Here is a 27,564-nt window from a genome sequence, read left to right on the forward strand (position 1 = left end):
CCTGGGGTCCCTGTCACAGGCTGGCAGGGCGGGATCCTCGGAGCTGCCACACGTGTCACTGCCTGCCCGGCCCCTGTCACTGCCCGCCCGACCCCAGCGAGCCCGGAGTGACCCCGGAGGGGACGTGGGAAGCCCTGGCCCCAGCCCATGTGGCAGAGCCTCGGCTCTGCAGCTGGCCTGGCTCCCCCTTCCCCTCTGCACTCCTCGCCCTCGGCAGGGCCCGGTCCTGGGCGCTGGGGCCCCACAAGGAGGGGAACAAAAGCGCGATTTTCCCTCTCCCCACGAACATGGGGCTCCTGCCAAGACACCACTCGTAAGATGTCAGAAATCCCACTCACAAACACAGCGGATATTTGTTGCAGGATCCCTGGCACTGAGCCTCCGGTGAATCATTTTCTGCTCTGCTTTTTTCCCGGAAAACACGGGCTCCTTGCTGCAAAAGGAATCTGCTGCCTGCCCGGCCCCAGGCTTGGCCTGCCCAAAATCAGCACAGCCAATGGGAACTCAGGCCAACAAAGGCCATGGCTGCAAGATCCCCATTTCCTCCTTCTCCCGGTTTTTATCAACAGTTTCCGGCACAAATCTAAAGGGCAGCCCCACACAAGCCGACATGGAAAAAATCGACCCTTTCACATCCCAAAACAGCCACAGGCAAAGCCTCTCTCCCGTCTGTGTGCACCCCAGGCTGCCACGGACAGCTCCCCGCAGCCCACCTGCCACCGAAACTCGGGAGGAGAATAAAAACCCTCCAGCACGATGTTTGTAGTGACAGAGAATGAGGCTTTACTTTGTCCTGGCGCGGACATGCCACGGAAACCATTCCCATCCACACATAGTTCCTTACATGGTGTTTCCCATGTCCATACGGACAAAAAGCCAAAGAAATTCCCCTTCAGCGATCTTAAATTGCACTTCAGAGTTACACTTAAGAATTACAATTCTTAGTATTAGATCTCCTCTCGGTTCTTGATCCCTTCACCTTTGAACCTCATTTTTCGGTTCTCCCAACGATTCATTTCCCAGACAAGGGAGGCGATGTTGGTTAATGGTCGCTAATGGTCGCTAATATTCGCTAATGTTCTCTAATGCTCTTTTGGCAACTCCCAATCTGTGCATGTTCAGATCATCGGCCCTCTCCCGATGAACAGAATCTTTCGAAGAAAAACTTGATTTCCCCTCCCCCTTGGCACAGGCGAACAAACTCCTGATTAATGTCACATTAAAAAATTAAAATTTGCATAATTTCAAACATCCCCAACCCTCCCCTCAAGTCCCCTCGGAGTCCTCAGGGCTCTCCCAAGTCCCCTGAAGCCCCCCACGGGTTGAGAGCTGCCCTGCACCCCCAGACTGCGTGGGATGAGGGTCCCACAGGGCCGTGCCACCCCTCCCTCTGCGGGGCGGTGCGGGGCCGGTCCCCCGCCCTGAGCGAGCTCGGTTCCCGTTCCAGGCGTTCATTCCCGGTCATGGAGCCCAGGCAGGCGGACGTGTCCATCCCACTGCAGTCCTCTGGGTGGGGGGCGGCCGCCCCCGGCCCCCGCTCCGAGCCGCAGCCCCGGGACTACGTGCTCTGGTCGGTGTTCAATGTGCTGCTGTGGTCCGCGCTGGGCGGGCTGGGCTGCTGCGGCTTCCCCGCGCTCGTCTACTCCGTCAAGGTGAGGGAGGGGCCGGGGACCCCCGCCAGAGGCCCCGGATCAAGCCCTGATCGGCCCCGGGACCCCCACCCAGACTGACCCCCAGCCAGCCCCTCCCGGGGCTTCCCGAGCCCGATCGAGCCCGACAAGGGACCCCCGGCGTGTCCCGGCTCCCTCCCCACCTCCGGACCCCCCGACCCAGCCCGACCCGGACCTTCCCCTCACCCGGGGATCCCCCAGCCCTCCCTGACACCCCCCGCTCCTCTCCCCCTGCCCACCTCCCTCCAAACCCCTCTCCCATCACGGACCCCCAGCCCGGTCTCCCATCCCCGATGCCAGCCCCCCATGGGACCCCCAAAGCCACACTATGCCCACCCCGGGACCCCCAAAGTCCCCCCCGAGTGCCGGCACCGCGGGGCAGCGCCCGCTGGCCTCGCCCCGTGCCCCGGGTGACACACGCGTCCCTGGGGTCCCCGCACAACCTCGCGGCCACCCCGGGGGGCTTGGCCCCCCAGTCGGTGTCGCACACGCCCCGAGCCCCCGCTTGCCCCCCAGGCCCGTGACTGTAAGGTGTCGGGGGACCTGGAGGGTGCCCGGCGCCACAGCCACCGCGCCAGGGTGGTGAACATCGTCTGCTCCGTGGCGGTCGCCGTCGTCTGGGTCATCTTCATCATCATCGCCGCCACCTTCGTGTCCAGATTCAGGCACACCTGACCAGCGCCCGGCCCCACCCGCGGGGTGCTCCCTCCCTCCTCCGGCCTCCAAAATGTGCCCGCTTGGGGCGCGGAGGCGCAGGGAGTGACCCCGGTGTCCTCGCTGCCCCCGCACGGCCGCGGGAGGGGAGGGGACAGGGCGGCCAGGCTGGGGCGTGGGGGACAGGGGACAGCCCTCCACTCCCCCCCTTGGCTCTGCTCACACGCTTCCTGGCACCCGTGACACACCTGTCGGTCACCGCTGCCACCGAGGGAGCTCGTCCCCTCTCTGTCACCTCCTTCACCGCGGGACATCGCAGAGAGTCCTCGGGCATCTTTGCGGCGTCCTCCTCCTCCTCCTGCTGCTCCTCTCCCTGCCTCCATCCTGCCGCGGAGCAGGGCGCTTCCAGCCCAAACCCCAGGGAAGTTTCTTCTCAACATCTGGGATGTTATAGATACATATTATAATACTGGCTTTTCGCAAATATTAAAATAGATGTTATATGTGTAGTGTTATAACGAAGTTATACACTACACATTTCATACGTGCAGCGTATAACTCTGTTACAAAGATATAGTTTTTATTTCTGCTGTTAATTAAGCTTGGACATAGTAGTAAAACAGCTAAGATAAGCATGCTTCTGTTAAAATGCCTGCTTAGATGAGATAACATCCAATAAACAAATAAAAAAGACACCTGCTTACAGATATACCAACTATCAACCCTCACCATCTAGAGACAGTGTGGGCCAAACCAAAACTAACAATAATAATTAAAAAAAAAAACCGCTAAAACCACAACCAAAAAATACACACACTCTGAAAAAGTAAAACCAAAAAAGAGTCATACTAAGCAATTCTTAAAATATGCAAACTAGCTTAAGAAAAAAGTTTACATCAGAGTCTATAAATATACAACAGGCTGATATTAGAAAAAACGTGTTTAAGAAGTGTCTCCGGAGATAACGGTGTGCTCTTAACTGAGGACCAAGACACACCCAGCCCTAATCTTTACTCTTTGTTCCTTATCTCCTACTATCCTTTATTAAACTTTTTAAATTTTCACAAGAGAGTAAAAGTGTTTTCCACATTGGAGATGGCAGGAAAAGGAAATTAAAGCCCCTCTGCGTGTCCTGGCTGCACCCTGCGGCCCTGTGTCCCCCCCGCTGCCGGGGAGCCCCGTGGGTGCGGCTCTTCCACCTTTCCATACGAACTTCCCATTTCACCCATCCCACAGCCCGAAAGTGCTGCCCAGGGGGGTCAGCCTTGCCCAGCTCACCTGGCAGGGGGGTTTGGAGGTACCTGTGCCAGCCAGCGCCGCGCAGCTCCCGGGCTCCGCCTCGGAGCGCCCCTCCTGCGGTGCCGGAGCCACCCGCGCTCCTCATCCCGGGAGGAAGGCTGGCTATTAAAAGCCCGTGGGTTCGCCATCCCAGCCCGGCCTGCGGGACAACCACATCCCTCAGGGCTGTAATTTCCCAGGTTTATATTTAGCGGAGCAGGGATATAAAAGGGACGCGGGCCGCCGGAGCCGCGGGGTCCCTCTCCGTGCCCATGGACACCTCGGACCCGCGGCAGGAGCGGCCGCCCCCCAAGCGGGGGCCGCCCCCCGCCGCCCCCCAAGCGCCCCGCGACCACCTGGTCTGGGCCATCTTCAACACCCTCTACATGAACTTCTGCTGCCTGGGCTTCGTGGCGCTCGCCTTCGCCGTCAAGGTACGGCCCCGGCGGCACCGGAGCGCTCGGGGAGGGATGGGAGGGATGCCCAAGGAGGCAGCGAGCGCTTGGGAAAACTCCCGGAGGGGCTGGGGCGGATCCCAACGCTCCCCACAGGCGGTGGCACCTGCCGCTGGTGAATCCTCCCTGCTTTTCCTGCCACTGGCTCCGGAGGCGGGAATAACCACAGCCCCCTGCCCAGCACCCGAGGAGCAGCTGCTTGATTCTAAAAAGCGCCATGGGGCCGTGATTTCACCACCACCCCCCCGACAAGAGCAGCTCCAGCTGTGGAAAAATGGGAACAAGCAGGGACCGGGGTCAGAGAGGCTCCAGAGGAAGTAGGAGGGAAAATAGGAGGGAAAATCCCAGCTCCAGCTGGACTAGACTTGGACAGAAAAATGGGGACAGGCAGAGGCTGGAGCCAGAGAGGCTCTGGATGAAGCAGGGAGGAAAACACAAGTGGGAAAGGATGCAGGGCTGGAGGGGAGCCTGGGATGGATGGATGGATGGATGGATGGATGGATGGATGGATGGATGGATGGATGGATGGATGGATGGATGGATGGATGGTGGGTTGCAAGGGGAACAAAGCCCTAGAGCAGGAAGGGGCTGTAGGAAGAGCTGTGGGAAAGAACTGCAAGAGGGAGCTGTGGGAAGGGGCTTTGGGAAGGGGCTTAGGGAAGGGGCTTTGGAAAGGGCTGAGGGAAGGGCTGAGGGAAGGGGCTTTGGGAAGGTCTGTGGGAAGGGGGCTTTGGAAAGGGCTGAGGGAAGGCTCTCTCCTCGGCTGCTGCAGGCTCGGGACAGGAAAGTGTCCGGGGATGTGGAAGCTGCTCAGCACTTCAGCTCCAAGGCGCGGTGCTACAACGCCCTGGCCACGGCGGGCAGCGTGCTGCTGCCCCTGCTGCTCGGGGCCCTCATTGTCACCGGGGTCATCCACCTCTCCAAGCTGGCCCAGGAGTCCGTGGGCTTCTTCACCTACCAGTTCAGCGGCAGCGACGACGAGGACCAGTGACCCGGGGGGAGGGCTGGTGGCACCTCCTCTGCATCGCTGGTGGCCCCCCCAAAAGGCCACCACCCCTGTCTGCCACCCCACCCCCCCAAGCCCCGTTGTTTTTGTTTATCCTGTGGGATTTTTTACCTCCTGTTATCCCGTGTGGAGCCCCAGTCTCCGTGGTTGCTATTTAAATCATTAAATGCTTCACACAGCGTGAGTTTATGCGTGTGGGAAGGGGCAGGGGGGGTGCCAAAGGGAAAACATAAATTGGAATTTTTGGCTCTGATGGGGCTCCTGGCAGCCAGGAGACACAATTGTTCCCACAGCCTTCAGGGCCACCTTTGTCCCCAGGACTGAGGAGGGGAGGAAGCAGAGATGCTCCTGGGCCTCGTGGGGGCAGGATGAAGCAAACAGGGTGTCCCCTCCCCACCCCAAATGGAGCTGAGACCTCTGCAAACTCATTACAGCAACACTGACACCCCCAGCCACTCCCAGCCAGGACAGGGGGGAGTTGGGAAGCACCTCCAGTGCTCCCTGCTCTCCGTGCCTGGGCTGGAGACAGCTCATTTTGGGATAAAGGACTCCTTTTTGAGGCTGAACCCCCTTTAGTGCCAGCTAGCCCTGGCTCAGAGCGGGGCTGTATCCCAGCCCCATCCAAATCCCAATCCGGGTGCAATGCACAGGGCTGGGGACAGCACGGTTCCTTTGTCGTGCCAAGAGCTGCCGCTAATTAGGGGCTGGCGGCTCTGATGAGGCTGGAGCAGGACCCGAGTAATTACAGGGCAGCGGCAAAGTCCCTGCTCCAGCCCTAAGCATTCCCAGATGCCTCGAGGCACGGAGCAGCCGCGGGGCTTTTTATAAACCGGGCCGAGATTCCTGGGGTTGGCTTGGCCAGGACAGACCCTCGGGGCAGGGAACGCCCCCGGCATTCCCCGAATCCCACCCAGGACGGGGACAGGGAGGGCGGGGAGGGGAGGAGGCTGCGCAGCCCAGAGCCAGGGGCTGGGAGCACCGAGCCCACCCTGTGCAGGCACGGGAATTCCTTGGGGTTCCTGGGACACCAAAAACCGTGTCCCAGGGCAAACCCACAGCAGCTCTCTGCTCACCCCGAGCAGCTCAGGCTGCCCTTGCCACCATCGGACAGGATAATGCTACAGATCTCTGGTGTCCAGGCTTCCTGCAGCCCTTCAGACGCCAAGGGAGAAAGGATTTAACTCCAGAAGTGCTTGAAAAGAGATGGAATAATGTAGATAAGGGCTTAAAAGCATGTGAGGGATGTTACACACCAAATAACAGGAGTGGAGCTGTGTGCTGCCCACACGGGGTTAAAAGGCTTTCTGCTGCATATTTTGGAGTAATACTTAGTGCCAAAACATCGTTCATCTGGTGAGACAGCACTGGCTGAGCCTCCACAGCCCTTTGAGCTCACGGAGCAACACATGGGGAAGGCAAGGAGCAGGGCAGGACATGCTGGAGGAGCTGGAGTCAGGATCCTGGAGTCAGGAATGGGCTTCCTTACAAACACAAACATGTTGAGAGCATAAACAACTCGTGGGTGTTCAGCAAACACGTTTGAAAGGGACATTTTCAGGCTTGGTTTCCTCTCCTGAGCAGAGTAAGAGATGTGTGGAGGGGAGTAGGGGGCTCAGACGTGGTGACAGCTCCAGCCATGGGGACAGCTCCAGCCCCTGTCCCCCTGGGGCCACAAGGACAGGTGGCACACACAGTCCTGGGTGGGGGGCAAAGGGCTCCTGGCCCAGCCTGGCACCCCCTTTCCACCCACTGTTACCTTCCCCCTGCACCAACATCCCAGATCTGCTGCTCCAGAGGGCAGCACCCAGATCAGGCAGGGTTTAGGGGGTCCTGCTGGGTGACCTCTGGATCCATCCAGGCGCTGTGGGGAAGGAGACACTCTGCCCTGCAACAGAAAAGCTTTGTGTGAGGTATGGGAATGGTTTCTCCCCGAATTATTTCAGGGAGCAGATGCAGGCAGTGCTGCCATACCTTCCTCCAGGGGAAAGCGCTGTCCTGACTCCAGCACAGCTTCCAGGGGAGAGGCTGGAGGGTCCCAGGAGGCCTCAGTCACTTCCATCCTGATCTCCTCCCTGGTGATGGTCACCTCCAGTCTGTTGCCCAAGTAGGAGATGCTGGAGAGTTTCAGCTTGGTGATACCATCGGGAAAGGCAGGATCAAAGAGGAGGCTGGACCTCGTGATCCTGGAAAGGCAGGAGCACGTCAGGGGGGGAACAGAAGGAGTCACAGAGGAGCCCAGCTCGGGGTCAGGGAGCAGCCACCTCTCCAGGCATCACCACCTCAAGCACACCAGAGGGGTCTGGAAGGGTCCTCAGTGCATCCAGGGATCTCTGGGCAAACCCCAGACACACTGAGGGAGCACCTGGGGAGGAGCTGCTGGGGCTGTGATTCCCAGGACATCCCTGTCCCATCCCAGTTTCACAGCCGGGGCCTGGGCTTTCCAGATTTCATATTTTAAAAACTCAGCCCAGTTCCATCTCAGAGCTTGGCTCCAGCAGCAGCTGTGCTGGCAGAGCTTGGGGAATGCCCTGCTCCTGCTCCCAGAGGCAGGAACCCTCAGACACCACCTCAGCTCCCATTCCCACGGGATGGAGGGCTGGGACCTCAGCAGGAAATGCAGGCACAGAGAGCTCCCAAGGCTCAGAGACAGAGATGGATGCAGTGCTTGACCTAAGGCCTTGGAGAACAGGCTTGAAGCTTTAGAAAAGAAAATGAAACAGACACGAAGTAAGAATTAAGATTTGTAGTTCCAGCAGAAACATGTTTTAAGTAAGCAGAAATATGCCTCATGGAAGTGAATAAATATGTTAGGCAAGAGAGTAGAAAACTTTAAAGTCTATCATATAACTTGTTATAGAGGTGGCAAAAAGCAGAAGATCCAGCAGTAAGTGTCTGTAGAGTTGGACTGGACAAAAAGAAGCACATTGCATCAGAATCCTGTGAAATGTAGCAATGATTTCCAGCAGTTTGCTATCATTTGCTGTCATTTGTAGTGATGATAGCAAATTAATGATTGGGTTATGAACATCCTAGTGAGCTTTGTAGAAGTAGCTGATTAAGGAATATATAAGATATGATAAGAAATATATGATAAGAAATATACAAAAGACATTGTAACTGAAGTTAAAACGGCTTCTGATATGCTGGCACTGAATATAGGTCTCAGCCTTCCATGAGACTGATTTTGCAATAAATAAACCATCTTTTAATTGCCTCATCAGTTGACCCTGTCTGCTCTGTATCCCCAGCAGTGCTCCTTCCCCAGAAACAATGGAACAAACATCCCAACTCTCTCTCCAGCCCTGAGCCAAGGCCAAGCTGCCTGTGTGGGAGGAAAAACAACGGCCCCTCTTGTCCCCGGCCCAAATCCTGGCACACCAGAGCTCTCCACCAGCAGCTCCAGAAGGCTGAGAGGGCTTCAGGGGCTGGAGGGGGCTCAGGGGAGGTTTGGGGGCCTGGGGAGCCCCAGCACTGCGCAGGATCCATGTCCTATGGAGGGAAAGGCAGGACTGTGGTTGCACAATGTCACCGCCACCTCTGGAATTTGGCCAGAGCCACAAAGCTGTGGCTTGATCCTGTGCCACAAGGGGCCTGACCCAGCACACACTGGGCACCTGGAGACCTCCCAGCTTGGCCAAAGCCCAGATTTCCAGCTGGGAATAGGGCAGCTCACACCCAGCTCCACCAGGGAATGGGGAACGGGTGGCTTTTCCAGCTGGGAATAGGGCAGCTCACACCCGGCTCTGCCAAGGCATGGGGCGGGTTTCCCAGCAGCTCTGGCCACACACATGGAGTGAAAACACGTAGTTAGGGCTGGAAGTCTTCACTGGGAATCAAAAGGCTTGATCCAGCCTCAATTAAACCAGGAATAGGCTGAAGAGACGGCGGCTCCAGGGTGGAAACCACCACGGCTCTGAAATTACATGAACAGCTCCAGCTCCATATTTTCCCAGGATATTTTAAAGCTGAGGCGATGCCTGCTCAGCACTTCACTCCAGGGAGGCGGCAGGAGGTGTTTCCTCACCACATCCAAAGGGGAAAGGAGGATGCTGCTGCAGAAGCAGAGATGTCCTGGATTGTCAAGCAAATTGTATTTCATTTACCATCTGTATGGCAGCAGTCTTCTGTTAAGTGGGCAGTTTTCCTTATCTCTTCCGTAACTGTTCGAGGAGACATCTGCTGATAACAGCTATTGAATGTCACTGCTGACAAGAATGGCTGACAAGAACTACAGCATCCCATTGTGAGATGTGAGCCCAGAGGGGAGAGCCAAGCATTTCTACCCTGATATAATCTGGAGATTCTGGAACACCAGCGAGGCTTCTCCATTGGATTTTCCCAGAGGAACAGCTGCCTCTTCTTCCACTGGATCTTCAGAGGAAGACTACACCCCTTCTACAGGATGCCTGCTCCAGCAGAACCACCCCTGACACTCCAGGAGGGCTGAGCCACAATTCCAAGGGGACTGCTGCCAACACCCTGACCCACAGGGTGTCAGGTTGAGTTCTGACTCTGTCAGTGTTGCTTTAGTTTACTGCATTGTTGGCTTTATATTTTTATTTTCTTCCATATTAAAGAACTGTTATTTCCTGCTCCTACATTTTTTGCCTGAGAGCCCCTTAATTTAAAATTTATAGCAATTTGGAGGGGGGGTTTACATTTTCCATTTCAGGGGAGGCTCCTGCCTTCCTTGGCAGGCACCTGCCTTTCCAAACCAAGACAAGAGAACAGGCTTAGGGAATGGAATTTTGCTTCCCAAATGTGACCCGTCACGAGCCTCTTACCTGTTCCCAGCTTCATTCCAGCCAAACAGGGACATTTTAAGGGACAAGTGTTTGCTTGGGAATTAAAAGTGACACAACAGGTCTCACCTGAACCCCGTGAAGCCGAAGAGGATGACCTGCAGGAACCCACCCATCCCTGTGAGGAAGTTCACAGCTCCCGACCCATCCGAGTTCTCCACCCAGACCTGACCAGCAGGAGAAAGAGATGATGCAGGAGTGGATTTGGGATGCTCCAGGCAGTTCTGTGGGTTTCAATCCCATTGCCACCTGCCTGGGAGCAGGAGGGATCTGCAGCCCCTCCACTCACCTTGAAAGGCTCTGTGATGTTGCTGAAGCACTTTTCCAGCTGGCTCCAGGCTCTCTGCAGCTCCTTCAGCTCCAGCCAGCCCAGGGCAAACATGCTCTGCCGGAGAGGGAACGGTGACAGCGCGGTGGAGCAGCACCACCTCCCCACCCCTCCATCCAGAGTGAGCAGCTCCAGGGCACATCCCAGCTCTGCACTGTGCCCTGGATGGAGCACAGGGGTGAGTCCCAGGCTGGGCTCTGCCCTCTCCTCACCCAGGTCATGGCTGGCCCCGCCGGGTCGGTGACGGGCTCGTACATCTCCAGGTCGTTCCTCCGCACCTCGGCACTCATGGGATGCATCAGTGGGAACCCCAGCAGGACCACATCTGCCTGCTTCACCGGCTCACCTGGGGACAGGGCTGCTCAGACACTTCCCAAATTTCCTAAGTTTTTGAGCCCACTGATAAAAAAACAATCCAGTGAGGCAGGAAAATCACCCCAAACCCAGCTTGTTGCACTGCGGCAACAGCAGGGACTCCTCTTCTGCCGTTCCCAATGGAATTCTGATCCTTCCAGAATTAAAAGTGTGATCCATGGGCTGAGCCACCTCCATGGGCTGATGCCACTGCCTGCCCGCTCACCTGGGCTGTAGCCATCGTACTCAGGGTGATATTTCCTCTCCTCATCAAAGGGCACTTTGATTTTCCTGGCACGGTCCTCCCACTCCTCTGGCGCCGGGAGCAGCAGGTCCCGAGCCAAGACAGCGGCAAAATTTAAGCTGGAAAGAAGGAGGAGCAAGTTTTTATGTCAGGGATGGGTGATGGTGAGAGGAGAGAGAGGACAGAAGGAGCTGCAAGTAAAAGCTGCTGTGGAAGAACAAGGGGCAGAGATTGAGCCTTGAGTAACAGCTTCCATCACGGAGCCAGGAGCTCCTTTCCCTGGCTGTGGGTGTCTCCAGCTGGCCAACAGCACAGACACCCCATGGAATGCCCAGGGAGAAGCCCTGCTGTGAATGGAGATCCCTCTCAGCCCCACGTGGGCACAGAGCAGGTCAGAGGAGCCGGGGGAGCTCCCACTCTTCCTGTGACTGCAGAGGGGTGTGAGGAGAGGAAGGATCCCCTCAGGAGCCCCACTGCTCCCATCCCTACAGAGTGCCAGGTGGAGAAGCAGAGAGCCAGGCCAGGCTCCCAGGTGAGATTCCAAACATTACCTGCACCGGGCCACAGCGTTGGTGTAAGCAGAGTTATCCACCTGGCTGTGGTACTCGTCTGGGGGCATGACACCTGCAGGGACAGGAGGGGACACTTGGCACCCCAGCACACCCAGGGCTGCTCTGGGCCCCTCCTTGGGGACACAGGTGGGGAAGGGGATCCTGCTGCCCGTCTGGATCCTGCTGGCAGGATCCCACACAGTCCCAAGGGGATGCTCAGTGGAGAACACGCACGGTGCTCTATGGGAAATGGAAAGATAGAAACTTCCACAGACTCAGGAAGGTTTAATTTGCAGCCTTGGAAGGAGCTTGGATTGATGTAAAAATAAAGTATGCAGACATTAAGTAGAAAAATCATAAACTTATGCTTCTATGGTTATAAGTAAGAATAAGCCTTATGTAAGTAAGAAACTATTGATAAGATGGTGAAGGGTTTTAAGGTAAGAGTGTAACCATATAGAATAGCTAACAGTTTAGATGTTACAATACAGGGGGGGTGTGTGTACGTGTAATAACAGCCTGTTGGTTAAAAGTATCCACACTGCAGTAACAGTAAGTAAAGGTGACAGGCTAGAGAAGCAAAACAAACTCTGTAGCAACAGTCCATTGGATAAGAAAGTTATATATCATCTCGTAAAGTTATATATTGTCTTGTAAAGTTATATATTGTCTTGTAACAAGAACTTTTGACTGTCTGGATCTATGGCTGACTGCTTGCTGTCTCAAAATCTCACAGCCTCTGAGAATGATGCTTATTTAAACAATAAATTGTCTTTAGTCCTTTAAACTGATTTTAGTGCCGTCCCTTGGAGCAGGTGGCTCCAAACCTCTGCTTTCCACCCCCTTCCCATGGCAGAGGTACCTCTGATGTGGTAGAGCTGCTCCTCCTCACTCCACACCATCCTGCTGGACCAGTACTGAGCCACGGCTTCCACCAGCTCCCAGCCCCCGTCCTCCTGGAACAGCTTCAGGTCCTGGGGGAGAGACAGGGGCATGAGGGAGACCCCACCAGACCCAAAACCAGCAGGAGGATGGAGAGAAGCTCTGAGGAGATGGAGGGAGCAGGAGGAAAGACTGGCCTGGTTTGAGCCAACAGGATGCTGAGACGCCCACAGGAGCAAGGACAGAGCAGGCGGGGCTGCAGGAGGGAGCCTGCGGAGCAGAGAGAGCAGAATTCCTCAGGAAAAGGACAGTGACAGTGTCCAGGTGTCCTGCCGCCGGGACATCAGATGGAGCACCGTCCCTTTACCTGCGTGGTGCAGTAATACTGCTCGAAGGCCATCAGGACATCCCCGGTGATGTGGATTTCCTGAGCTCCGTAGATCTCCTCGGGACACACCTCCCGGCCAGTGGCTGCGCTCTCCCACGGGAACTTCGCGCCCTGCCGACAGAAGGCATCCATGAGCACATCGCTCTGTGCTGCGCCCGCTGAAACAGCCCGGGACTGCCCTGGGGACAGGAGCTGGTGCCACCCCAGCCCGAGATTGTCCTGGGGACAGGGGCAGGTGCCACCCCAGCCCGGTGTCCCCTGGGGACAGGGGCAGGTGCCACCCCAGCCCGGTGTCCCCTGGGGACAGGAGCTGATGCCACCCAAGGCCGGTGTCCCCTGGGGACAGGAGCTGGTGCCACCCCCGCCCGGTGTCCCCTGGGGACAGGGGCAGGTGCCACCCCCTCCCCGTGTCCCTGTCGCACCTCGTAGCCCTGCTCCCGCGCGTTGCGCCTGGCGCCCTCCAGCGTGCGGATGCGGTACTGCAGGATGGCGCGGGCAGCCCCGGGATGCAGCAGCAGGATATTCGGGAACATCCAGGTGTCCTGCGGGGCCGCGCGGCGGGATTGGCCGGGGGGAAGCGTCCGAATGCTCCCGCCAGCTCCACCCTTCAAGTACATCCTCATCCCGATCGAAGGATGGAGTCTCCTCCGTCCCACTCGCCGTGCCAAGCCCCCAGGTCAGCACGGCCCCCCTCACCTGGTCCCAGAAGACGTGTCCCCAGTAGTCCTCGCCGCGGGTGCCGTTGGACAAGCCGCCGGGGCTGATGCCGTGGAAGGGGACTCCAGGGCTGTCCCGGGGCGGGATAGCGCTCAGCAGGTAGTAGAGGCAGCCGTGGAGCGCCTGGCGCAGGGCCAGGGGCCCGTCCAGCTCCACGGAGCAGCCCCGGCGCAGCGCGGCCCAGGCGCGGACGTGGGAGCGGTGCAGGGAACCCGCGGCCGCCAGGGACAGCCCCGCGCTGTAGCTGCGCTTCGCCTCCTCCTCGCTGCCGGCCACCGCCGTCAGGAACTGCCAGCACCGCTCCCGCTCCTCCTCGCCCAGCGTCAGCGACTGCGGGATGGGGGTCCACAGCATGTGCACAGTGGGACGGGGCCCCCCCTCCACCTCCGGAACCAGCGTCTGCCCGTAGATGTAGCTGTGGGAGACAGGAAGCAGTTGGGGAAGGTGTTTCTCCCCAATGTCCCATCTAACCCTACCCTCTGGCAGTGGGAAGCCATCACAAACGGTGTCTGGTCCCAGAATCCTGTTGTAGAGGTCACATCCTACAAATCTCCTGTTTTCCTTCTTTGGAATCACATCTAGCCTCCATCACCTTCACTGCCCTCACACATCAGAGTGAGGGATAACTCTGGAGTTGCAAGTAATACAAATGTTTCTATGCTTCATTTCAGGGTTGTTTTTTTTTTTAATATACCTGCCAGGATGAAGCAGGTGTGAGAAGCCTCCACATCCCTCACCATTCCAGCCCCACACCATTCCAACTCCATATCCCTCCACCATTCCAGCCCCCCACCCCTCACCATTCCAGCCTCACCATTCCAGCCCCACATCCCCTCACCATTCCAGCCCCACACCTGCAGTTTATTCCCAGGGGAGAGCAGGGCACTGCACCACAGCCCACAGGAGGTGGGCTCAGGGCAGGGACCCCAATCCCCCACACTCACTGCGCTCCCTGGAAGTCTGGGCCTGAGCTCAGGTGCAGGTCCTGGCTCTGTGGCACGAACAGGCTCTGGAGCTGGACGGTGACAGGATGTGTGGAGCCATCCAAGCGCCGGATGGTGACACTGGAGGCCATCAGGTGCACCAGGGAGTGGTGGGCATACAGCTGCTGGGTGGCTGTGTAGCCAGGGGACTGAATCGTGTGGCTGAAGGTCCCTGCAAGCACAGCCAGAGCCACCAGCCTTTGGAAACACTTGGATCGTGCCCTATCTACTGGTTCCTACTGGCCAAGGAATTGCTTTTCCCTGGGATCAGATCCAGTTGCAGACCGGACAACACTGCTGACAGCGAGCCTGGCCAAGCTGCTGAGGGATGGTCTGTGCCATCAAACATGATTAAAGAGCGTGTGCCGAGCCTGGCCCCAGCAGGGATAGAGTTAGAGCCTGAAAATCATTTATTCCCACACAAAAGGGGGATTTTCCGCTTGTTTCAGAGGAGCAGCGCCCCGAGGCGAATGGAGAACGGGGAGAAGGAAGATGTGACTGAGCACAAGAGGCAGCAGAAGCAGAGAGAATGGAGCTCTGCAGAGCCCCGGGGGAGGTGCCGGCTCCCTGCTCACCTGTCCAGGTGTTGAGGGCGAAGCTCTGGGCGGGGCTGCGGGCTCCGGGCGCTGCCATGCGCAGCCCCAGCGGGCTGGGGACATCGGCGCGGTGCGTGTCCCCCGCGGCGCCGCTGTACACGCCGGCGGCGTGCAGGATGTCCCGGAACACGCGGGTGCCCAGGAAGGCGTTGGTCACCGTGGGCAACAGCCGCGGGTCCCCGGGCAGGGCCGTGGCCGTGAACACGCCGGGGTCGCCCTCGCCATCGGCCATCGCCCACCTGCAGAGCCGCAGGGATGGGACGAGGGCTGAGGGGACAAAGTCAGCTCCCTGTCACCCCCCCGCGCCTGCCACCAGCGGTCTCTGCTCCTTTTAGTGTCCCCTCCGGTCACCTCCAGCGGTTTATCCCCCATCCAAGCTTCCTCCCAGCCCCGGGGTGCATCCCCTCCGCTCCCTCATCCCATCTCCAGCTGTCCCAAATCCTGATGGATGAAGGGATGAAGCTCACAGGCTTCATCACTTCTCAGCCTCCTCCCTCTTCCTCTTCTGCTGCTGGGATGGGGTTGCACCAGTTTCTCCCAAGACACAGAGCCACCTTCCCCATCTGGCCTCCTCTTCCTCCCAGTGCTGTTCCGTGACACTTTGAAAGGTTCCTGATACTTCCCCCTCTGTATCTCACTGCACCCCTCTGCTCCCCCTCACTCCTGCATCTCCAGCTCAGCCTCCTAGGGCAGGACCTTTCAATCCCACTGATTTATACATAAAACTATATTTATGTATCATGTACAAACATAGATACAATTACAGACTAAAGATATGTACAGATACAGACGTGCACAAGCAGCCCCTGACAAAAGGCAGCTGCAGCTGGCTCCTGGCAATGCCGGGCACAGGAAAAACACAGGAATGACGAAATGAGGCTCGGAGAGACTCTGAGCAGAGCTGGCAATCCAGCCGGGGTGACACCGGGGCAAGGAGGGCGCCCAGCCCCCAAATCCCTCCCTGACAGCAGCCGGATGCAGGAACGCCCAAGCTCAGCTCGGTTTCCTCACCGAGACTGAGCTGGGAGGAAAATCCTGCCTTCGGGAAAGTAAAAAATCCCGACCCAGCCCAAGCCCCAGGGTGCGGGAGGGAGGAGGTGGGTCTTGCCTTGTGTCCCGAGGCCGGGCTGAGCCTGTGCAGGCGGAGAGACGCTGCTCCAGGCAAGGACGGAAGTTGCCCAACCGAGAAAGAAGGAAGGAAATCGCTTTTTTTCCCCCGTCTCCTTAAAAAGAAATAGTTGGAAAAATGATCCTGGACACACAGGTGTTTGTCCAGCTGAGCTGAGTGCCCGCGGAGGGAGCGCGGCACTCCTGGGGCTGCCCTGTGCCTGGGGAGGAGGAACTGAAAGAGGAAAACCGAGTCAGATGAGTTGTGATCCCAAAGCCGCTGGCAGAGAGCCGGGTTAGCAGCACACCCCACTGACCTCCCGTGCCCCCAGCCACGCTCTGACCCTTTCCCTTGCCTGTTTCCAGGGAGAACAAAAATTCCATCTGGACTTTGGCTTTGGCATGCTTTTCCCAGCCCCTTCCAGCTGGTGCCATCCTGGTGGGTCAGGGATCCACGGCTGGAGCTGCAGCCAGACGCCATCGGCTGCTCTGAGCAGCCTCCGGTGCTCACCAGGATCCAGCACTTACAGGACTGGCTCAACACATCTGTCCTGTGCTGTAAATCCATGGAAAAGCCCCCTGGAGCCTGGCTGGGTCAGTCCTGCAGCTGCCAATGCTCCAGGGATGTCTTATGGCATCCCAAGCCTGAGCAGTAACACTTGCTCCCAGCTCTACTCCTTTGCTATTCCAGGGTCTAATCCCAGCTGGGCCCCAGCAGGATTCATTTCCCCTTTGGTTGGTTCCTCACAACCAGCTGCTGATTCCAGCACAGGCTGAGTCAGTGGCAAGGGCAGGAATATCCATCCCCTGGGCATCCATAGGGGTTCTGGGGCACTGGAGTCCCCCTCCAGCAGCCACCAGCACACAGGGACAAGGTGTTCCTTCCCCAGCTGATCCCAGTGGCACACACCCCACTTCCTTCCCTTTATCAGAGGAATTTGGAAATAGCTCCTTCCATAAAGTCCTTTCTCACTGAATAGTCTTTTGAGTCTTATAAAGGTTATAAAAGCCCACAGAAAAGGAGGTCCAAGGAGAGAGGAGTTCTGCTCCAAAGGAAGAGTTTTGCTCTAAGGGAAAAGGCCCCTCCAAGAGGAGGTCTCTGCTCCCCAGCAGAGCATCTCAGTGTCCCCCCGTGCTGGCTGGGGACAGTCTTTGGTCTCAGAGTCCTGGGCAGTGCTAAGGGGAAAAAATCCCAAAACAATTAAGGGTAGAAAAACTAAGCAGAGAGCGACTTGGGCAAACCTGTCTGTGTCAGGCTGTTCCTCCCTGTGCCCCTGGAGCTGTGCCAAGGAGTGACAGGGGAGTGGTGGCAGCAGTGACAGTGACAAGCCGGGCAGCTGCAGAGCGAGGAGGAGCAGTGGGATCGCCCTGAGAGCGCCATGAGGGGTTTCCAGAGGGGCTCCCAGCTCCTGGCAGCAGCACTCCGGATCAGCCGGGTCCCCCGGGCACAGCTCCGCTCCCACCCCCCCAAGCACCCGCTCTCTCCTGGTGTGAGTATTCTGGGGGGCTGAAAAAGTGGGAACAGCCCGCATGGAGGGGCCCAAACCCTCTGTGTCAGGGCCAAATTGTTTTGGAAGGGGGGTGGAAGCAAAGGGGGAAGGGGAGGAAAAGAAGGAATGAGCCCTCAACTCCAGCCCACATCCCCACAGTGTCCATGCCCTGCTCCCCCAGCCCCCCACCTCCTGCTTTTGTTTGGTTTTGTCCTTTCAGCCCCTTTTTTAACCTTTGAGGTTTGGGGATCCCCTGCAGCCCAGGGCAAGGGGCAGCAGTGACACTGGTGGTCCCTCGGGCCCAGACCCAGACCCTGGCCCCCTATCCTGGGACAGACCCCACGGGACAGGAGCTGCTGTCACCGCAGAGCCCAAGGTCCCTCTGACAGCCCCCCACAACAGTGGGGACAGTCCCCCCCAAACCAGACCCTCCCAGGCTGGGTGAAACAAGCTGGGAAAATGAGCTTTCCCCCAAAATCCTGCCTGATTCCCCCTTCGCCCCTTTATTTGGGGTTTTCCCTCTGCTGCCTTTCCAAGGTCTTCAAGAAAGGAGCTGCAGGAGCCTGGAGAGGCTTTTTCCAAGCAAATAAATCAAAGGAAGGTGCCAGTGTGGGAGGTTAATGCTGTCCTGGCTGCACTGGGGAAATGAGGGGCTGCTGCTGGCTGCAATTCCCATCCCAAAGTCACCTGAAAGTCAGGAACACTGCAGGCCCCGGCCACAGCCTCAAGGTCATGCACTGCTCCAGTGTCTCAGAGGAACAAACCTGGAGAGCACCAGCTCCATCCACCGCCAGTGGGAACAGCTCTGCTCCCCACAGCTCCCTCCACAGCCCCAGGGCAGGTGCCAAGGCCTGGGAAGAGCACAGGGAAGCCAGCTGGGTCTGGTGTTGGATGGCAGCAGCGCAGCCATTTTGGGAGCCCTGTGTGCTATGGCCGTGGTGCATCCATGCCACTGATTCCTGCTCTTTGTCCCCCTCAGGAACAAGCTGTGGCCTTCAGCCTGATGTTCTCGTCCTTCATGCTGCCCACAGCCTGGGTCCTGAGCAACATCTACAACTACAGGAGCAGGCCTGAGTGAGGAGTGGCAGGAGCAGCCTGATCCCTGCTGAGAGCATCCCCAGGGAAGAGGCCTCGGGACAGAGCCTCGCCGGGATGGAACCCCCTGAACCTGCTCATTAAAATCCACCTTTGCATCCAACAAGGGCTCACTGGGTTTGCTCCATCCTGTAGGCAAGGAACCAGAGCTGTGCCCGCTGCCCTGATGGCAGCACTCCCTCAAGGGCTGCCAGCAGGTCCCAATGGGAAGGCACATTCCCTCTGGAGCTTCTAACACCTGAAGCACTGTGTGCACCCAGTCACCTCTCCCAGCACACGCAAGGAAGCCATTCCAAGGTAAATTCCCGGCAGGAAAACACCCAAAGGCTGGAAATGACATTAAAAGGGTGCCACGGGCTGGGGGCTGCATGCCTGCCCACTCCCTGCCCTGCAGGAAGGGCCTCTCCACCCACCACATCCCAAATTGCCTGTGCCAGGGAAGCAGCCAGCACGTGGAAGGTTTGGGCAGCGAGGGGTACTTCCAGGTGTCTTGGAAAAGCCTCTGGAGCCGTCATGGTTCCACAGATCTGACCCTCATTCCCAGGAGCTGCTCAGAGCTTCACAGCCAGGAGAGTGCTCCCACAGCATGGGAGATGTTGGAATGCTCCTGGGAGAAGCTGGTACTTCTTCCCACAGCGACATTCTGGGTTTTGGATGCTGATATCAAGCAACAGCAGACCCGCAATTCAATGACTCCAGTGGAGTTTCCTTTATTCCCTGAAGTGTAGTGACAGCCCTGGGAATGAGGGTGAGATCTGACAGCACTGGGAAGGAGACTGCGCTCCTTTAAGCCTTCTCCTGTTCTCAGCTATGAAATAAAGGAAATATTTTCTTGATTGGAACACCTACTTCTTCCACACCCTCTCCTGAAGTCAGTAAAAGTGGCACCAGGAGTAAGCCTTGGACGACAGGATGCAGCAGGAATTGGGCAAGTTGAACCAAGTGGGTGGGTAGGGAAGAGGCAGGCAGCGGGCACTGAACAACCCATCCAGGAGGGAATTTCAGCCAGAAGGGCCTGGAGAGCAGCAGGAGGAAGGTGAGCAGGGACAGACTCCAGCAATTCCATTTTGTCCTGTTTTCCAAAGTTTGTCTCCCTTGTGTGAGGCATCTCTGCACCATGCTCCCTTCTTTCTCTTGCTGGATTAATACCCTCAGTCAAGGTAGGAATAGCACAAAAATTCCAGCAATGCCATTTGTTGATAACACCAGAGAACCAAACTGGTGAGGAAAGCTCCTGAATCCCAGGAGTGGCAAGGCCTGACCATGGAAACCTGTTTTTAAAGGAATCATCAGCAGCTCAGCTGCCAGGGATGGAGATGACACAGAATTCCCAAAAAGGGAAGGCAGAGACGTTTATTCCGGCAATGCCGCTGCACCTCACCTGAGCACAAAGCGTTGGTGAAAGACACCCACCCCTCACGTGTATGGACACACCCACTAACCAGGAATCCCGGGAAAACCCTTGGATGGAGCAAACACTCCCTCTGCTGCAGATGAGGAGGGGCGGAGGGTAGCAGGGCCAGGGGAGGAAGAGGATTTGGGGAAGAAGATTTGGGGAATGCTGCCTCAGGCTGCTGCAGGGGCAGGGGGAGAGGGCAGCAGGACAGGCTGTGTTCCCTAAGGCCAAGACCCCTTGGATCCTGCACTAGGATCCCACCCTCCTGCAGCAGCTGGAGGCAGGACGGATCAGGAGTGATCCATCCCCCCAGAGCCACTCCTGCCAGCAGAGGGAAAGCTTGGCTCGAGCACCAAAGGGTCACACAGCAAAAGGCCACATCCTCCTGCTCGCCACATCCCAGGCTGCTCCTGCTCTGCCCACCCACCCCTCCAAGGATTCAGTACAGTCAGTGCTCTGAGTGCTGCTGGCCTCAGGAGCAGCAGGAATCTCTCTCTCCTCTATGTCAGGATGTCGTGGGCTTGGTGCTCCACCAGCATCTCCATGCTCCGCACGTCCGTGCACCAGAACTCCAGGCGATCCTTCATCCCCTTGATCTGCAAGGCAAGGCCACAGGGACAGAGTGCCTCAGCTCCTGGGAATGCCCACAGGCTCCTTCTCACACCTGAGAGCTCAAACCATCCCTCAGAGCCCCATTCACTGAGAAAGGGAGATGCCCCATCCCTGGAAGTGTTCCAGGCCAGGCTGAATGGGGCTTGGAACAACCTGGTCTAGCAGAAGGTGTCCCTGCCCATGGATGGGCTTTAAGGTCCCTCCCAACGCAAACCATCCTGGGATTCTGGAATTAACAGCTTCTACCAGCACATCAGTAAGGAAGGGTTAAACTGAAATGCACCAAAGCATTTCAGTCTGCAGCTGGAATTCCAGGCACTCATTTTGGGTTTGAAGGTAGACACCTTGCACAGTCTCCTTAAGTGTTACAAGGATGAACCTGAGAAGCTCAACAGCTCCATTATATCCTGGATTTCTTTCTTCCCAAGAGGAATGTGCCTCCTACATCCCCAAAACTCCCAGAGGTTGTTTCATGCATTTAGGAATGAGGCCTGGATCCTTCTGGAAAACACAGCCATGGATTCTGTGTTCCATGATGTTTGCGTGGCTTTCACAAGGGAGGTGCCAGCCCTGTCCTGTCCCACCTCCTGGAAGGTTTCTGGGTGAAACACCCCAGGGGCAAAGCCAAGCCCCCAAGGAGGCTCATTCCCAAGCCATGACTCATCCCAGGTCACCTCACCCAGCCCAGCTTAGCTGGTGGCCATTACCTGCTGCAGGTCCAGCACCCGTGGCTGCACCCATGTCATGTGCACCCTCTTGTCCACTTCATCAATGCTGCCCTTCACCAGCCCCACTGAGAGCGCCTTCATCACCAGCAGCTCCACCTGGAAACACAGATAATCCTGGGAAATGACCCAGATCACCCCATTTTCCCCGAGTTGAATAAAACTTGGCATCTTCACATGAGATCCCCTCAGAATCCAGGGCAGCAGCTCTCACAGCTGTCCCCTTTCAGGTGACAGAACCTCAGCAAAAAGGAATTCTCCCTAAAACCTTTCCCTAAAACTGGATTTTAGGCGGTTTTAGTTCTTTTTCCCCTAAAAAACTAGAGTTATTTTCTTTTCTCTGAAATCCAAGGAAGAGCAAGGCATTTGGAAAAAGCCAAAAAGCCCCAATTGTCCCCAGCAGCAGGTGGGAGTTGGTCTCTTCTCCAAGGGAGCAAATGACAGGACAAAAGGAAATTGCACCAGGGGAGGTTCAGGTTGAACATCAGGAAGAATTTCTCCATGGGAAGGGCTGTCAGGCATTGGAAAGGGCTGCCCAGGGAGGTGTTGAAGTCCCCATTCCTGGAGGTGTCCAAGGAATGACTGGATGTGGCACTCAGCGCTCCAGCCGCAGGTTGGGCTTGATGATCTGAGAGCTTTTTTCCAGCCTAAATGATTCTGGGATTCTGTGTGGTTCAGGTCTATCCAGGCACTCTCAGAGCTCCAGAACCTGGACATTACCAAGGGTGTCTAACCCCAAGCTCACCTCGTTGACGGTGACTTTGGCACTCTTGGCAATCTCCTCGAAGGTGAGCTGGCGGTGGTTGGCCGGGCGGGTGAAAGTCATCTGGATCCAGGGAAAAAAACAAAAAAAAAACCAACCCCCAGAGGGCTTTAGGGATTCCCACAGCTCACAGAGCCTCCCCCAAACTGCCCTGCCAAGTCTCACTTGGCACTGGCAACTACATTTCTCATGTTTAATCAAAATAAGTCAAGCAAGAATGTTTTACATTAGCATGGTGACAACAGAGCCTTCCAGTGACAGGAAGGGACTGTTTCAGGCTATCCATCAGGGAAAGGACCCTCAGACCTTGGGAAACAAAAATGTTGAACTCTGTTCTAAAAGTCTTTTTTTATCCTGGAACATACTGCAGACACCATCCCTGAAGGATTGCTCTCCCCCTCCTCCATACCACAGAATGAACATCTTCCACTATGCCAGGCTGCTTCAAGCCCTGTCAAACCTGGCCTTGGACACTTCCAGGGATGGGGCAGGCACAGCTTCTCTGGGCACCTGTGCCAGGGCCTCAGCACCCCCACAGGGAAGAATTTCTTCCCAATATCCCACCTAACCTTCTGTCAGAGCAGCTATTCCCCCTTGTCCTGGCACTCCACACAAGAGCCCCGCTGGCGTTAGGGACAAGCAGCCCAGCACGAGGTGTTTTCCCTCATGGCACCTGCTTGTGGCTCCATCTACAGGTCAAATCCACACTGAACTTCCTGTATCCAGGAGTTCCTGCGGGTGGGTGACCAGACACACTGAGCACATCCCAGCTCACCTCCATGAGACACAACAGCTGGATCTTCTGCAGCAGGAGCGCTTCATTGGCAGCCAGGTCAGGCTGTGAGGGGAGAAAAGGCACCAAATCAGGTCAGGATTACATTTTCTCCTCATCGTGGCGCAGAACAGCATTACATACAGGAATAAATCCCTGAGAGGATCCATTTAAGAGGAAGGAGGCCACCACAGCCCACCCACCAGCCAGGAATGGTTCCAGAAAACAATCCAAGTGCCAGTGACCTCACAAATCCACTGCTAAGCCAGTGATTCCTGCTGTAGCCAGTGCAAGTAACATTCAACATCACCGTTTCCCCCCACAGTTCCCAGAACAGGAGTGAAAACCACTGTTTTCCACTGGAAGCACTCCAGAGGGAAGCCAAAAGAAAACTAATTATGCGTATCGAGATGGAATAACCACTCCTAGGCTCCGACCAGAACTGTACCAGTGCTCCAGAGCCAGGAATGAGGCAAAGCTGATTAAGAAAAAGCCCACAGACTCCAAGTGTCAGGTGGAACTCCCAAGCCTGGGCCTTGAGCAGTCCCAGAGCCCTCACCTGCTGCCCCCAGGCCGACTTGAGGGCCTGGAAGGTCTCCACGTTGCCGCTGTTGAAGGCGAAGAGGGTGTCAATGAGCCACTGCCGGTCTGTGCTGCGCAGGGACTCCAGCACGGGGTGCATCAGCTGCAGGGACAGGCAGGGGGCTGTCAGCAGGGGAACACCAGCTCCTGGGGCTCCAGGGATGAAGGGATGTGGCACCACTCACCAGCTCCCCAAAGTTGTAGACGCCTTCTCCCAGCAGCCCAGCCAGCCCCAGGGTGAAGGCTCTCTCCTGCTGCTCTGATACTGGGAAAAAAAAAAAAACAAACCAAAAATAATTTGGATGAAAAAAAATACCCAGACCAAAACCAGTAGAGATAAAAAAATACCCTAATAAAAAAGAATTGGGATGGGAAAAAAACAAAGCTAAAAATAATTTGGATAAAGCACCACTTAAAGCCCCATTGAGCCCTCCCTCACCTACATTAAACTATTCCCAGCCCTCATCTTCCTCCACACCATCTGAAATTCAGAAGCCTGCAGCAACCACAGCACAAAAGGGCTCCTTTTTGAATCTAGAGTGAAGATTTTTGGGAATTGGAACAAACTTGTCCTTCTGGCAGGAGCATTCTCCCTTTTCCCCCAGTGCAACCCAGGAGCAGCTCCTTGGGGGTCACTCCTCAGTCCAGCCACACCTCGGATCCAGCACAGCACAGCCAAAACGACACGGAGGGAAAACCTCAGCCAGGGCACTTATCTGGGCTGGGGGGATGAGGCAGAGCGTGGAAGGTGGGATTTCCCCTGGGGAGGAGTTACCTGGCAGGTCCTTGACCTCGATGCAGCCCAGGAAGCGCAGTGCATCCTTGTAGTAGGCAGCGTGGTTGCCCACGGTCTGGTAGTACTTGCTGGAGAGGTCGTAGAAGCGGCTGTGCACTGATGTCACCCCAGGGAGAGTGTTCAGCATCTCCTCCACCTCCTCAATGGTCTCCTGGGAAGGACAAGACCTGCCTCTTACAGCTCCCAGCTCTGAGGATGGCAGCCTTCCTGAGGGATCCCTGGTGACATCCCAGGCAAAGCCACCATGGCTCCCACACCCTTCCCTGTGGGGGTGCTGAGGCCCTGGCACAGGGTGCCCAGAAGGCTGCAGCTGATCCACCCCTGGAAGTGTCCAATGCCAGGGTGGAGCAACCTGGGATAGTGGAAGGTGTCCCTGCCAATGACTGGGTGATTTTCAAGGTCCTTTCCAACCCAAACCCATCCCTCAGCACTTGCTCTAAGAGAACCAAAGCTGCCTCGTGTTACTATGATATTTTCTGAAAAATCCCTTTGCCAGGATTTTTCTCCTGAGAAGCTGAAAAGCCTCAGAGGAAAAGAAAAACAATAATTATCTGCTGCTGTGGAATACAACAGGTGCATCTTTGATTGGGCCATGTTGGTTGTTTCTAATTAATGGCCAATCACAGTCAGCTGGCTCAGACTCTCTGAAAGTCACGAGCTTTTGTTATTCATTCTTTTCTATTCCTTTCAAGCCTTCTGATGAAATCCTTTCTTCTATGCTTTTAATATAGTTCTAATATATCATTTTCTTTTAACATAATATATATAATAAAATAATAAATCAGCCTTCTGAAACATGGAGTCAAGATTCTTATCTCTTCCCTTGTCCTAGGACCCCTACAAACACAACCACAGCCCTGCCTGAAAAACACCATTTTGGGTTTAAAAGATGGTTTTAAAACCAGCCAAGGATGACAAACCCCATGTGCTTCGCTCAGGCAACAACACCACAGGTCACCATGAGCAGCTCCCACGTCCTGGTGAGCTCAAAAGCCCCTCAGGGCCGGGAGCTGGGATAACCAAGGAACATCATAGCACCCCAAAACTCCCTATCCCAGGCTGCCCCTCACCTTGGTGACCTGCAGGTCCCCGATGTTGAGCTTGAGGGCCCCGATGGCTGTTTTGCACAGGATCACGGCCTCGTCGCTGCTCTTCACCTGCAGGGACACAGGGACCTGTTCAGTGTCACCTGCAGCCAGGTGTGCTCCAGGGGCTGGGTAAATGTCACTTGTGACCATATTCCTGCATTCAAATCCCCGTGGAAAGGTGCTGCTCTCCAGCATAGGTGACACACATGTCAGTGACTCTTGGCCTGCTCGGAGGCAAAACTCAGCAAGAGCAACTTCCAACATACCTTTTCCCGGGTCTTCTCCAGAAAAGTCAGGGCCACATTGGGATCTGGAGTAGAGAGAAAAACAGATTTAAATGAGCAGCTCTCATGGAGCTAAACCTCACCTACCAAGCCACCTTTGACAGGATTCCTGATGGCTGGGATATGGGTTTTCCATGGTGTACCCTCAGCCTGCAGCAGTTGCTGCCAGGTAAGCTGGGCTTTTCCTCACCAACCACCTCTCCAGGGCAGCTGTGGACTTCCTACTCCAGGAATCAACAACAACTTAAGCTTTCTAAGCCAGCACTTTCCCTTCCCAACACAGCAGAAGCACAACAACTTCCCATCCAAGGCTGACCCATCCCTGGCCACCTTCCAGAGGTCACAACAGGACAGGGAAGAGGAGAGGACACGCACCTGTCATCTGCCGGACCACGTGCAGGATAATCTCCACCAGGGACAGAGGGTTCACCCTGCAGAGAGCAGCTCAGAGTCAGCACCTCCCCAGGTGACCCCCAAGCCCCCCCAGGTGACCCCCAAGCCCCCCCAGGTGACTCCCAGTGACTCACCTGTGCTCAAACTCGCTGATGAAGTTCTCGTAGAGCTGCAGGGAAAAAGACAAGGACACTCACGGCAAAGGACACCCCAGTTCAGAGCTCCTCACCATTATTTCCTCTCTATTCCAGCTCATTTGAACATTCCTGGAAGTGCTGGACAGGGCTGCGAGCCAACTGGGCTAGTGGAAGGTGTCCCTTCCAAGGAGGGTGGAACATGATGATCCTCAAGGTCTCTTCCAACCCACACCATTCAAATCCCTCAATCCTATGATTTTTCCAGAAAATCGGGCATCCCATACAGAAATTCCAGCACTGCTCAGAACCCAGAACTGCTCATTTTATCTAATTCTATCCCCACAAGCTTCTTTCAGTGACCACTCATCCTGCACTTACAAACCTCTTGCTAAAATACGTAACGAAAAAAAAATCTCCCTACAGCTCCCAAAAATAAAAATTTTAGGTGAGTGAGGTAAAGAATCACTTTGAAGCTTCTGAACCCGAGATGTTTAACTTCAGCAGAATTTCCACACAGTCACCAGTGCAAACACCCCAAGAGCCGAACCCACCTAAGTCAGTAACTCTCCAAGAGAATTAGGAAAGAGAGAAGCCGCGGGCTGAGTTTTTCCTGGTACAAAAAGCCAGGAAAGCCGGGAAGAGTCCGCTCACCTTGATGAGCCCATCTCCCTGGGCGAAGCAGGGGTCCTGCACGAAGTCCAGCACCTGCAGAGTGAGCTGGTGCCACAGCCTGAGGACACAGAACAGCCCCGTGAGCCCAAGGCCGCCGAACCGAGCCACAACCCGGGCCGTGCCGAGCCGGGACTGATGAGGGCGCGGACCGGGGGCGAACCGGGGGCTGGGACCCCCTGGCAGGGGCAAACCCCGCCGGAGTCACCTCCCGGGCGGCTAAAGGGACGCGGGCCCAGCCGGGCCCCTCAGCCGAAGGGAGGAGGGCAGCGGGACCCGGGACGGGCGATCCCCCCGCACCCCGTCCCCGCTCACTTCTTGTTGTAGAGCTCCTCGAGGCGGTGCCACACGGCGGCCTGGCCCGGCCCCGCGCTCTGGCTCTGCTGCAGGAAGCCCGGCACGTCCTTCATGGCGGCGGCAGCGGCGGGGCCCGGACGGAGCCGGGACCGGAGCCGGGACCGGGGCCGGGTCGGGGCCGGACGGGAGCGGAGCGAGGAGGCCGCGCCGTCCCCGCGGTGCGCACTCACTTCCGGCCGCGCGGGGCCCGCCGGGTACCGTAACGCCCCGCGCCCGCCGCCGCCGCGCACTCGCTCCGCGCCGCTCCCGCCGCGCCCCGTGGTCGCCACGGCAACGCCGCCCCGCCGCCGACCCCCGGGCCTTCCCCCGCCGCCTCTCCCCGCGCCCGCCCCGCCGGAAACACCCCGGGCGGGGTGAGCGGCGGCGGGCGGCGGGAGCGCGGGCGCGCGC

General features: G+C 56.8%; 4 protein-coding genes across 4 annotated transcripts; 2 read left to right on the forward strand and 2 right to left on the reverse strand.

Moving 5' to 3' along the window:
- Window positions 1–1,463: 1,463 nt before the first annotated feature.
- LOC136558286 (dispanin subfamily A member 2b-like) lies at window positions 1,464–2,396 on the forward strand. Its single transcript, XM_066552625.1, has 2 exons — window positions 1,464–1,652; window positions 2,187–2,396. The coding sequence occupies exons 1-2, from the start codon at window positions 1,464–1,466 to the stop codon at window positions 2,343–2,345; spliced, it is 348 nt and encodes a 115-aa protein (XP_066408722.1). The 3' UTR covers window positions 2,346–2,396.
- A 1,478-nt stretch (window positions 2,397–3,874) lies between these two features.
- Window positions 3,875–5,048, forward strand: LOC136557996 (interferon-induced transmembrane protein 5-like). The gene is made up of 2 exons (XM_066552232.1): window positions 3,875–4,036; window positions 4,830–5,048. Exons 1-2 carry the CDS (start codon window positions 3,875–3,877, stop codon window positions 5,046–5,048), a joined length of 381 nt encoding a protein of 126 aa, XP_066408329.1.
- Window positions 5,049–6,256: 1,208 nt separating this feature from the next.
- Window positions 6,257–15,140, reverse strand: PGGHG (protein-glucosylgalactosylhydroxylysine glucosidase). Its single transcript, XM_066552445.1, has 13 exons — window positions 14,888–15,140; window positions 14,274–14,484; window positions 13,309–13,744; window positions 13,035–13,154; window positions 12,592–12,723; window positions 12,205–12,316; window positions 11,343–11,415; window positions 10,774–10,910; window positions 10,406–10,539; window positions 10,155–10,250; window positions 9,935–10,032; window positions 7,035–7,246; window positions 6,257–6,948 (listed from the first exon to the last, which is right to left on the reverse strand). The coding sequence occupies exons 1-13, from the start codon at window positions 15,138–15,140 to the stop codon at window positions 6,884–6,886; spliced, it is 2,079 nt and encodes a 692-aa protein (XP_066408542.1). The 3' UTR covers window positions 6,257–6,883.
- Window positions 15,141–19,927: 4,787 nt separating this feature from the next.
- PSMD13 (proteasome 26S subunit, non-ATPase 13) lies at window positions 19,928–27,324 on the reverse strand. The gene is made up of 13 exons (XM_066551715.1): window positions 27,133–27,324; window positions 26,800–26,878; window positions 26,146–26,180; window positions 25,994–26,049; window positions 25,601–25,644; window positions 25,317–25,403; window positions 24,226–24,397; window positions 23,636–23,715; window positions 23,428–23,553; window positions 22,872–22,934; window positions 22,079–22,159; window positions 21,316–21,432; window positions 19,928–20,592 (listed from the first exon to the last, which is right to left on the reverse strand). Exons 1-13 carry the CDS (start codon window positions 27,225–27,227, stop codon window positions 20,497–20,499), a joined length of 1,131 nt encoding a protein of 376 aa, XP_066407812.1. The 5' UTR covers window positions 27,228–27,324; the 3' UTR covers window positions 19,928–20,496.
- Window positions 27,325–27,564: the final 240 nt, after the last annotated feature.

The sequence above is a fragment of the Molothrus aeneus genome, chromosome 6 (genome assembly GCF_037042795.1).
Source record: "Molothrus aeneus isolate 106 chromosome 6, BPBGC_Maene_1.0, whole genome shotgun sequence".
Lineage (NCBI taxonomy): Eukaryota > Metazoa > Chordata > Aves > Passeriformes > Icteridae > Molothrus > Molothrus aeneus.